We start from the raw sequence: 12,784 nt of genomic DNA, 5'->3' as shown, positions 1-12,784 counted from the left end.
CACTATTTATTCGGATTGTAATCTAAGAGAAAAAACCTGTTGCTAAAAATACTACATTCAATGAGTTACATCACAGCCAGAACAAGCAGCTATAAGGGAATTCCATAAAGTCCTATTGTATCAGTAGACATCTGGCAGCTATGATGCTAAATGCAGCTACCAGAATGAAATTGGCTTGTGGGAATCAGGCTTCAAAATGAAACTGGCTCTAGATAATCCAGCAGTGATGTGATCTAACAGTCCATTGTGCATAGAATAACTCTGAATTTGTATGTTGCATTCTATGTCTGTAATGACATGCATTCATACATAATACAACTACCATATGTGAACCCTTTCCTGGATTTATCCCGATTTACAAATATACCTCATAACCTGCTCTGTCAAATGAAAATCCATAGTCTGTGTGCAGAGATTTCTGACAGGAATGCAGACGTCTATAACATCTGGAAGGTCCACAGACTCCACACAAACATGTCCATACTTCAATTTCATTCAACGCAATGCAGTGTCTTTGGAAACCTAATCTACTCTTCTATTTTGACCATCAGTTTAAAGGATGTACCCCAAGGCTAAAATTAAATTGTAAGGTATTGCCTACACAAGTCCAGTCATGGCATCAATGTTTAGTATATAAAGTCATAAACCTTCCTATAGAGACGGGAAATGGCATTTCTGCACTACTTGAGAGAATGCATTGTATTTTTACTAATATTGAAGTCAACAATATCAAAAGTTATGGTTGCTTTTTTTTAAGCTAGAATGTTTTTATTCATTGCTTTTTCTGCTGCTGCACACTCCAGTGCTGGGAAATGACAACTATCTTCTGTAACGAACCACGGGTTCAGCATCTGGGGTATCCCTCGCCCCTTAGGAGGTTTCTACAAAATATGTCCCTCTTATAGAGCAAGTAAACGTGACGCCAGTTGTGGTTAAGCAGCGGAAGCACAAGGGTCCCTTTGTAGATGGTAATGTTGGTACCCAGAGATAGGAGTGCCAGAGTGGCGCAGGGTGGCCTACAGTCTCTGTAGATGTTATGTACACGTGTCACGGTTTTCCTACCTGGATATCCATGGATCCCAGATGTGATCTGGTCCGAAGCAGTGCAAAAGGGTAGTTAACTTGGATAGTGTAGAAATAAAGTGGAGTCCAGACTTGGTTGTATGGAAGTTCAACAGTTACTTTACTTTGCATAAACGATAATCCAAAAAATCCACAGAACTGGTCTTGGTTCCCAACAGGTTTTAGCAGGACTTTGGCAGCCAAATACTTCTGCAGAACAAACTTCTCTCTGCTGAATCTGAGCAATATTAAATTGAAGTGCTTTCCTTTCTGCTTGTTGCTGTTGTTCTAAGTCTGTCTCTCACTGTGATTCCAGGAACTTCTTGTCCTGGCTGGATTTTATGAAGAGCTCAGTCCCTCAGGGACGAGCGTTTGCTGTTTCTCCCTACAGCATGGCATGCAGGAACCAACTGGTTCTCTCTAGACCATACTATCTCCTCAGAGGAGAGTGTCTAAGAGAGCTGGAGGTTCCACCCTCTGTAAGATAGCACTGCCAAGTCTGCTGCCACCCGCTGGGGAACCAGGCTATTACATGAACAATACAAATGCATAAGAAGAAATGCACACTATATGGAGGACCTGAAATAAAGGCATAAGATGAAATAGTTATTGCAAATATACAGACATAAGCAGGGTGTAGAAGTGTTAATGCCACTTGGGGGCATTACACTTCTATGTTGAGGTCACTTGTTTTACAGTTATGATCAAACAGGACTACCGATTTTATAACGGGAAGGCACAGCTGTTCTAGTGGAGACTAGTATGACTATAATCATCTTAGGGTATGTTCACACCTCTGTTGGAGGCTCAGTTTGAAGCTTGTCACAGAGTTTATCAAAAAAATCGGAGATAATAGTCCTGCATACAGGGCTTTTCTCTCCACTAAAAAATGTTCTTCAAAACAGAAACCAAACAGATCCCATTATCGATAATGGGAAATGTTGGATCCATTTGTGTCCGTTATGTGCCAAATTCGGGGCTTCCGTTATTTCTGTTCTTCTGCTTGTATAACAGAGCAGAAGAATGGAAAATATTGGCGCTGATGTGAACAAGTCCTTACAGGGTTTTTGTAATGTTTTGGTCTAGTTTTTAATGCCACTGCCATCTATGTTTAGTAAAATAATACAAAAGATTGGTCTCATGATGGACTCATGATATAGGCAAACCAGCATAGCATAGGTAGTTGTGGAAGCATCACATTAGGTTTTTCCTTAGTGCGATCTGACTAATCAAGTAATTTTACCATCAAAGAACCGGTGCACATGTTAAAGGGTTGCACAGAATTAGAAAATCATAACTGCTTCTTTTCCAGAAACATTGCCACTCCAGCACATGGGCTGTGTCTGGTATTGCAGCTCAGCTCCACTGAAGTAATTGGGACTGAACTGCAATGCCACACACAACCTGGGAGCTGGAGTGGCACTACTTTTAGAATAAAGCAGCCATGACTTCTAATGTTGTACAACCCCTTCAGATGTTAAGAATTTAGTGCTATCTAATACCTGAAAGCTTCGCGGTCAGTGCAGAGACCACATGCATGGGGTTTGCTTCTGCCTGTTACGCTCTATGCATTTTTTTCATCATGTTATTCTTGTTATTTCTTTTTGTCTTTTTATCCTATCATCTCAGGTTTTTGTTTTCTGTTCACATTCTTGCCATTCCTTAACAATACCCTCCTTTTGCTTCCATTGAGTCATCATGTTTTCGCCCTTCGCCTTTCATCACCGTCACTTTGTTGTTCCCCTCGACTAAAATGTAAACAGGTAAATGTCAGCAGTTCTTTTGCTGCACTTTGGGTTTGTGCTCTTCTCTAGATGTCCGTTTGCTGTTAGAGAGAAATTACTTTTTATTATATCCCATTTCAGACACAAATTAGCATAAAATCAACCATTTTTGTGATGCTGCATGATTTCATATTTCCCCTGGGGCTCATCCACTGCTAACTGCAGACACTGAATTGTAATGTGTAGTTGGCACTAAACGAATTTTGGAAAATAGATATGTCTCCTCTATGCACTGTTTTGTCAGTGCATTGGACTATCATGATAAAGGTCGCTTTGCTAGGATTAATGTACTGTTATATTGTGAATGTATGTGGCTTCCATCAACGCAGCAGAATATTTATAACATATGTCTGTTCTTTACAGCATTATTCAACCTCATACCAGTGGGTCTTCGTGTTGTTGCAATCCAAGGCGTAAAAACAGGTTTATATATTGCAATGAACGGAGAGGGTTACCTGTACACATCAGTGAGTACTGCGCTTTTATTCCTACTTTTAACTGGCAGTGTGAATAAAGGTGTAAGACATTCTTTGTTTTTCAGCTTTAAAGGGCATCTGTCAGCAGATTTGTACCTAGGACACTGGCTGACCTGTTGCATGTGCGCTTGGCAGCTGAAGACACCCATAAGTGCTCACATTGCTGAGAAAAATGATGTTTTGATATATGCAAATGAGCCTCTAGGAGCAACGGGGGCGTTGCCATTACACCTGGAGGCTCTGCTGTTTCTGCAATTGCCGCTCCCTCTGTACTTGATAGTCAGGGCCAGGTGTGATGATAGTTACACTTTCTAGTCCTGTCAATCAATGTGCAGAGAGGGAAGCGGTTGCAGAGAGAGCTGAGCCTTTTGGAGTAATGGCAACGTCCCCGTTGCTCCTATAGGTTCATTTGCATATATGAAAACATAATTTTTCTTAGCAATGCGGGCACTTATGAACATGGGAACAAGACATATGCCTTCAGCTCCCAAGCACATAAGCAACAGGTAGGCCAGTTTCATAGGTAAAAATCTACTAACAGATGCCCTTTAGTGACAAGGTAAAGCTATGTGCTTAGTTTTTGCTAAAAACAGCCTTTTAATATTGTTTAGTGTCCTGCCATGTAAAAATTACCAAGTTGTAATGGATTGCATCTGATAGGAGGAACATTGTAAGGAGGAAGGAGAAATGGGAAAAAGTAGGATGCTGTAACACATAGAGTTTGGATAATTTATCATTAGCCGTTGGTGCCTATTAAAATAATAGGGATATGTCAACCTACTAGTCATGCACAGGAGGTGTACACGGGGTGTATGTTGGTGTTAAAGGGCAGAATTTAAATAACATGACCTGCTTTCATCCAGAAACAGCACCACACTTTGTTTGTGTCAGGTATTGCAGCATAGCTACTTTGAAGTGATTTACACTGAGTTGCAAAGCCACACACGACATGTAGAATGGTGCTCCTGTTCTGTTTTCCTAAGGGCTTATTCACACGTCCGTTGCCCCTCCGTTGCCATATTGCTGCCCGGATGTGGCGGTTCTGCAATACACGGGGCATCGGCCCGCATCACGGATGTGGACCCATTCACTTGAATGGGTCCGCAAATCCGGAGATGTGGTGCGGAACGGAAACCTACGGAAGCACCACAAAAATATAGAACTTTCTCTATCTTTTTGCGGAATGGACGGATCGCGGACCCCATTCAAGTGAATGGGGTCGCGATCTGCATGCAGCAGCCCCACAGCCGGTACACGTGCATTGCGGACCGCAATTTGCGGTCCACAGCACAGGCACGGAGCCCTTATGTTCATGTGAACAAGCCCTAATCCTGTGAAACACTTTTAACTGCCAAGTACATATATGAGACATTGTGTGTTTCATTGCTTACCTTGGCTAGAATATAGGGGCTAGAGCTTAGATATTTTATTTTTTGGAGGTGTTGTGGATACTGGGCTCTGCAGCCACAAACATGATTTTTTTATGCATTTTTATGAAAAACTTTATTCTTTGATGCAAAATTGCATGAAGGTGCCCAGGATGGTGTCAAGTGTTGAGTGACATTTTCCCAGTGTGCCCAATGTTTACTTTTCAACATCTATGGGAGTATAATCTGATTTTTTGTTGTTGATTAATAATTCAGATTTAATTTGTATTTGTCAAAAGTGTGACAACTGTCCTGGCAGTGAAAGGAATGACAGATTGTCCATAAATTAGAATTGTCTTGTAATGTATACATTTAAAGGGATTGTTCAGTTTTGAAAAGCTATTTTACTTATAAGAGACTTTTGAGTAAATAAAGTAGGTTCTCTGTTCTTAATTCTTATCTCTTGGCGAGAGTGTAGATGACTACAAGAGCGTCTCTCACTCTGAAAGACCTGTCCTGTCATGCTTTATATAGACAGGGTATTCATTTGAAAGAGCAATGTGTAATGCTTAATGTGCCCTGTGGGGGTGCTGTAGAGAAATGGAGAGCTTTACAATCAGGTTTCAGCTCACCTCAATTGTCAGGTGAACTCAGTTTAAAGGGGTATTCCAGTTGTAAAAAGTTATCCCATGTTCACAGGATAGGGGATAACTATAATATTGGTGGGGGACCCCCACTGATCAGAAGAATGGTGTGGCAGATCGGGCATGCACACTACCGCTCCATTCATCTGCACAGGAGTTCCGGAGATAGCCAAGTACGCCCGGCTATTTCTCCCATACATAGAACTGTCTACGTGTTACACGGCAGTTATGTAAACTGGATATAAGCTATGAACTGCTTTCAGGTCCCTGTCTAGCTCTGTAGCTTATAGCAAATTAAGTGCTGACATTGGACATTGCATTCTGGTTTACATCCTCAGATTTATGATGTTAGTTTAGTAAAAAAAACTATCTGCTGCAATGGATCTTGTCACCATTTTATAGACCCCCAAGTAAAGTATGTCCTCGATATATATGACAAGCTCTCACAAGATAAGTTCAGGGTAACTGATGATCAGTGTCAACAGAAAAATGAAAATGTGCAATATAGTGTCTCCCTGAGACTTTTAAACAAGGTGATGTGGATGACTTATGGTCGATGTCGCTAGAAAGCAATATTGCATGTCACATAGACAGGTAAGTGTCCTGGGGAACAAAAAACAAATGCTTTCTTAAGGGAAAACTTTTCCTATTACGCACTCGCTGGAATGATTCTTCTGAAGCATAAAGCAGAGTATGCTACGGAGAAGAATCGATTTTTCCTTTTGTGTCACCCCCATTTCCTAGTAGAGCGTAAGCTCTTGAGAGCGGCGGGCTCATTCCTAGTGTTTCAATTGTATATAAGCCTGTAATTCTGTGAAGTCTATTTTAGTTTTACAAGAACTTTCTAAATTGTGGTGAGGAATATGGTGGTGCTAGATAAAGAAAGATTATTAATAATATTATAATTATAGAAAACCGTAATTGAGAATATGTAGGTACATGTAAGACATCCGTCACGATATACTTCAAAACCAAATCAAACCATTATACTAGAAATGATATAGCTATATGAAAATGCTTGAGGTGTGCTTCTTAGAGAGATATAGACATATGTATGGTGTCTGATATGCTTCTCACTGTTAGGCCCCATTCACACAACTGGATTTTTGGTCCACATCCGATCCACATTTTTTTGTGCATTGGATGTAGATCCATTCATTTTAATGGGGCGACAAAAAATGTGTGCTGTCCGCATCTGTTTATCCAGTCCACATTCCTGTAAAAAAGATAGAACGTGTCCTATTCTTGTCCATTTTGAGGACAAGAGTAGGCATTGTTACAATGGGTCTGCAAAAAAAAAAAGAAAACGATGCAACGCGGATGTCATATGTCTATTTTGTGGATCCGTGTTTTGTGGACCGCAAAATGCATACGATCATGTGCACCCGTAAAGAAGCGTTGCTCAGTCACATTCAAGTGAATGGGGCTAGGCCTCAAAAAACAAGCACAGCCACTATACAATGTACAGGGCTGTGCTTGGTAAGCTGTGAGAAGAATCCTGAGGATAGGCCATCGATACCAAACTCCTGGAAACTCCCTTTAAATGGCAGTAAGCTGAACACCTAAGTAATCAGAGCTAGACTGGTTACCAGAGCCTGTCTGAGCTTCGTTGTTAAGCAGCGTATGCCTAGCAACCAACCTTTCAGACAAGACTAATCAATTCTAAGCTTGACTTGTTCCAGTTCCTCCCATCCAGTGGCTCTCTAGCTGGTGTCAGCTCTGCTATTGTGCCCTAGTGGTACCAGGAATGTTGTTAGGGTATCCACTCAGACCACCCTCAAAAGCTTGACTTTACAACCCCGCCCCCTGACTGCGCTAAGCCACGCCCGATCTTGTTAGGCTATGCCCCCTCCGCACACAGCCGACGGAGATTTAAAAAATAAAATGCAGAGCCAACTTCAGGTCAGCTGCAGGGGGTGGGTGGGAGGTTAGCTTTATCCCCGTAGCTCATGCTCAGACAGCAAAGTACTGCTTTCTGAACGTGAGCTGTTACAAAGGACATCCCTGTGTCCGTCCAGACCCTGCATAGGATGGAGGACAGGGGGTTAGAAAGCCGGACTGTCAGGCCTAAAACCGGACCTCTGGCCACCTTAGATGTTGTAGTGTTACCGAAACTATTAGGGTCAAACCATGTCGCGGGCAGTAAGACAAAGGTGCCTTACATCTTCAATTTCTGTTTGCTGAACACTCAATCAGCAGGGAGAAAGCAGAAAGCTACTGCCAGACATCTCTTGTCTTCCTGGAGAATAAAAGGAAGATAAGAGTTGTCTGGCGCCCAATTCAAAAAGCCAAATCCGTCAGGGACTCCCGATACACTTGAAATTGTCAGATGAACCCACCTAAAACTGTGAGTTCAGCTGACAACAGCCTGATGTGGGGGCCACAAGAGCCATTGGGGGACATTTATCAAAACTGGTGCAAGGGAAAACTGCCTTAGCGCCCATAGCAACTAATCAGAATCCACCTTTCATTTTCCAAAAGAGCTCCGAAAAAATGAAAGGTGGTTGCTGAGAAAGTTTTCCTCTACACCAGTTTTGATAAATCTACCCCATTGACTTTTTTATTGATTAGAGTGACTCAATTCCACCTCACCACCAGTCATATCTGAGAAACTCTACTAAGTCACATAATTGTAGTCCATGGGTACATTCACATGCAGGAAATATATTACAGACACTGTCCATTTCAATTGCGGTCCCCAATGCACGGCAACATCCATGCAACAGACCGGACCCATTCAACTTGAATGGGTCTGTGGTATGTCCGCACCGTGAAAAAATATGACCTGTCATATTTTTTTGCGTAGTGCTTCCGGTGTTCCGTGACTCCATTCTGCCTCTCCGGAATTGCGGACCCATTCAAGTTAATGGGTCCACATCCGTGAAGCGGGGTGCACACGGCCGGCGGCCGTGGATTGCTGACCCGCCGTTTGTGGGCCGCAATATGGCCACAGCCGCCCAACAGCCGTGTGCATGAGGCCTAAGGCTTAGAGAAATTCATGTAACAGGAACAACCCCATTCGGATGTATGAAATAGGCTTTTCACTTTCTTCACATAATTGAAACTGTGTAAAACAGAAACTGTGGGGGATTGAGTCAGCACAACCTGTATGTAGGTGCACATCACTATGGCGAAATACATATACAAACGGAAAATACAAACTGTCTTGCCCGTAGCAAACCAATCACAGTGCAGCTTTCATATCTTACAGAGCTATTGAAAAATGAAAGGTGAGCTGTGATTGGTTGCTATGGGCAAGAAAAACTATTTTTCTTTTGGACAGTTTTCAGAGCATTTCCAATTAAGATTGTGGGGGAGATTTATCAAAACCGGTATAAAGGAAAGCTGGCTTTGGCTAGTTTCACACTTGTGGCAGGGAAGTCAGGCATGCTGTTCCAAAAAGAGATACTACTGCTTTCCCACAGGACTCCAATGACTATAATGGGATCCGGGTAAGATCCAGCCACTCCCCTGCAAATATGCCGAGAATAGGCCGGACAAAAACTGCTGCTTGCAGCGGTTTATATCTGGCCAATTCCTGACATTGTCTGCCGAACCTACCAGCCAAAACACCTGGTTGCAGAAGTGAAATAAGCTTAGTTACCCATAGCAACCAATCAGGTTACAAGTTTCATTTTCCAGAGCTCCTTTGAAAAATGAAAGGACCACTCTGATTGGTTGCTACAGGTATCTAAGCTAGTTTTGCTTTGCACCAACTTTGATTAATCTCCCCCTGTGTATTTTCTTCATTACTATTAAACGTGTGTTTGGTGATGTTTCTTGAGAGATATACCGGTATCTGCCTTTTCTTTAGCATTCCCCTTCAAAGCACATGAAATAATTTATAAAATAAAATAAAAATTATTCCAGTTGTTTTAAGGCCAAATACAATTACTTCCATATACAAACCGAATGTTTGAACTGCCGGAAATTAAACTAGGAGCGCAACGCCTGCTTCTGTTGCCTGTTTAATTTTACAACCAGCGAAGACCGATCTTTTTCTGGATGCCAAGATTGCCCTCGATTATGTTATTTGAGGAATTAGTGGAAATGTCACTGGCTGTTATCTGGATTTGAGTTTATGATATCTGCACTCTACAGCAACTCTCAGTGGGGAGAAAGCTTTGGCACTGAGGGGTCTCTCTTGACATTTCAAATGCGTCACTGTGCTGATTGCTGCATTTTCTGTAAGCCCTCATAATTGACTTGTCTAGGAAGAACAACTTCCAGCCACAGGGAAGGATACAGGACTGGAGATAACAGTGTTCAGAAGGAGATGATGGCAATCATTATTATTCAGGCAGCTTTCAAATACCCCTCAGAATCAAAGTCAAATGAAAAACAAACTTGTATTGTTGCTGGGCTACAGGGCAAATAGGGAAATGCGCCGTATTGAGGTACTTTTCATTGATTGCTGTTCTATAATGTTATAGCATTTTGCTATGTAAATTCCACATTGTTAACATGGCAGGATACAAGACAAACATCAGGTGCCCTTGCAGTATATTTCCAGACGTATGCCAGCCAAATGTATGCCAATAGGACACTCTGCAGACATACGGCTTCCATGTCCGTTGCATTTTATCTCATAATACCATCTAGCTGTACACTCCAAACATATTTGTCAATGGGATTATAGGTCATACACAATGTTTACCACATTAAATAAATGCACCACACAAAATTAAATGGATAATTTTATAAATAAATTGGCTACGGTCTTTATTAAATTTAACCTGGTCAGATATAAGACCAACTTTAAAGTGATAACTACTCAGCAAAACACAATTTAATAATCAACAAACTTCATACAAAAATAATAAGAGCTCAGCTATAAGCTCGAGCCCAAATCATATATCACCAATATCAAAAATGACCCCAGGTCAAACAATAAAGCCGTGACAAATCAAAATCAAAGAATGGTGGGCGGGCGGACGTTGATGACATCTTGAAGACTGCAGGACAGGTGATACCAAAACCAGCCAAAAAACCCATAATTTATACCCCAACCCCCCCCCTCCGCCTAAAACTACAATAACCAATGGCTGCACTGTCACCAGGCAGCTTAAAAACAGATACAATTAACCCCTCACTATTGGGCCTCAGAATTAACCAATTAAATTAACTCTCCCAACCTGGGTCAGATCTGCCCAGAAGCTGGCAACGACCTTTTAACTAATAAAACCACTGTTACCAGACTGGCAACATCTGCCCAGCACTGGTACGCAGCATTTCTATTTTTTAACCCAGATGTTGCCACCCTTGGCATAAACCTGCTCCAGGGCAGCAACCACTGTCAACCAATCACTATCTGTCACCATGCTGGGAACATCTGCCCAACAATGGTACACAGTGATTTTGGAGGGAAAACAACCCAAATAGCAAAATTAAGGGATCTACCTAGGATAACCATAATCCCATGCCGACCCCTCCTTAGGCCTCTTGCATACGAACGTGTGCGCCCCGTGGCTGTGCTGCGGGCCGAAATGCACGAAACACCCACCATGGGGCAGCCGCAGCGGATCGTAGACCCATTTACTGTAATGGGTCCGCGATCCGGCCGTTCCGCAAAAAGATAGGACATGTTCTATCTTTTTTGCAGAACGGAAGTACGGGACCGGTCATGCCATGACCTCATGTACACCATTTAAATTGGTTGTCCAACATTTGAAAAGCTCCCCGAAGCCATTGAAAATCCTATACTTACCAGTTAATCCCTGCCATTTCCAGCACTTGTGCTCTGGTCCTTCCCTTGGGATTTGTTTTCTAGACTGCAGCAAAGGCATGTTGTATTCCCCATTAAAGCCAGTAACTGACCTCAGCTCAATATTGCACAAGACTTCTTAGTCCAGTGATTGGCTGCAGTGGTAAAGTGGGGTGTATATCTACATGGCAGCTGCAGCCTTGTAAAACAGACCTAAGGTGAGGACCGTAGCGGTGGTACTGAAAATGGCAAGGGATAATCAAGTGAGCAATGCATAGGATCTTTTATAATTTTATCATATTTAGCAGTTCAGGGGCTCCTTTTTAAATAAGACCGACAACCCCTTTAAATTTGTTTTGTGTTCTATGTGTACAGTACCCTGTAGAATTAATGGCATTTAAAATCTATCAATCAATGAATATCATAGCATTAATAATACTACTAATAATAATATGAAGCTAACTTGACCTTATTGTTTCCCTGTGACAAACAAGGTTACATGTTCCCTTCTGACCATTGCAAAAAAAATCTAGCCAGGTTAAAGGGTTATGTTAGCAGGACTGGTTGCCACCACTTGCTGAGCTGCCTAGGGAGATGAGGGGGTCTCACTACACTGCTCTACAATAGATGGTAATTATGTGATGCTGCCTATGATATGCCATCCTCACCAATATGTAGTATATACAATTGCCGGAGTGTAGTGTGTAGTGAAGCCCCACCCCTCAGAATCATAGAATCAGTAATGTCCGTAAAACACCACACACCATATAGTTGCAGTACCCCACTCCTGGGTGTATCAGCAATTATTTAATGTTTTATATGTAATGTATTGCATTTTCATGTTAATACTATTTATTCCAGCAGAGGAGTTCATGGTTGACAATGGATGGCCAGAACAGGGCTAACCACCCTGTTCCCCCCATCTTGGCAGAAGTGGGCTGGTCCTGCCTCCTGCCAGGAGGGGGAGTTCCAGTCTAGTGAGACATGGAGAGGAGGAGTCCCTGTTCTGATAGTGGTGGAGTGAGGAAGCACATGCAGATGCAGAGCCCCTATTCCCAGGGACTGTATATAACTCAGGAATCAGATATTCTCTTGTGAGACCAACTTATTCTTGCCTCAAGAAAGAACTTGATAGATAAGACAGCAGAGTGATCAGTAAAATACAACTTTAAAGACACTGCTGCAAGGTGAGGGACAACAGCTCAGACACCACCACCTACCTAAACCATCGCTAGGCCAGACTAACATTAAACCTATAGACACCTTTATATACAAGTGCTTGCTAGTGACAACCTATTGTCTTCCAACCAGCCACCATACCTCCTTAAGTAGTGCCTGAAACTGCACTTTGTACTTAATACTGCTGGATGTGCTACATGTTATGTCTTGTAACAAGAGATTGTTATACATTTACTTCTGGCCTGATTCTTTAAACTATCTTTTCACTGCACTGAACCCCAGGGAGTGATGGCCTGAGGGAGTACACTGTGCCACACCATCTCATCAGGGCCACTGCCTCTCCTATTCTCTGCACCCGATCCTCAGGGACTCGCTGCATACTTCTATACAGATGATAAAATATGGCACTGACACTGTTAACACTAGTCAGTAGCAGTTAAACATATTTTCATTGTATTCAAATATGCTGGCTTTTTCACAGGTTAAAATATATAAGAATATCTCAGCAGGCTATTAGGAAATTCAGAAGGAATGAAAATATAAGTTCACTGAGATATACTTTGGAGTT

The 12,784-nt window shown here is 42.1% G+C and overlaps 1 protein-coding gene across 3 annotated transcripts in view; it reads left to right on the top strand.

The window, feature by feature from the left end:
* The window catches only part of FGF14 (fibroblast growth factor 14), a 607,883-nt gene that overhangs the window by 442,645 nt on the left and 152,454 nt on the right, over positions 1–12,784 (top strand). For all 3 annotated transcript variants that reach the window (XM_040425264.1, XM_040425266.1, XM_040425265.1), the window contains exon 3: positions 3,210–3,313. In XM_040425264.1, coding sequence (XP_040281198.1) covers positions 3,210–3,313 — 104 coding nt within the window. The remainder of the gene's footprint in view (positions 1–3,209; positions 3,314–12,784) is intronic.

The sequence above is a fragment of the Bufo bufo genome, chromosome 3 (assembly GCF_905171765.1).
Source record: "Bufo bufo chromosome 3, aBufBuf1.1, whole genome shotgun sequence".
Lineage (NCBI taxonomy): Eukaryota > Metazoa > Chordata > Amphibia > Anura > Bufonidae > Bufo > Bufo bufo.
The sequence above is the reverse complement of the archived record's forward strand: the minus strand, read 5'-3'. Positions and strand labels throughout refer to the sequence as shown.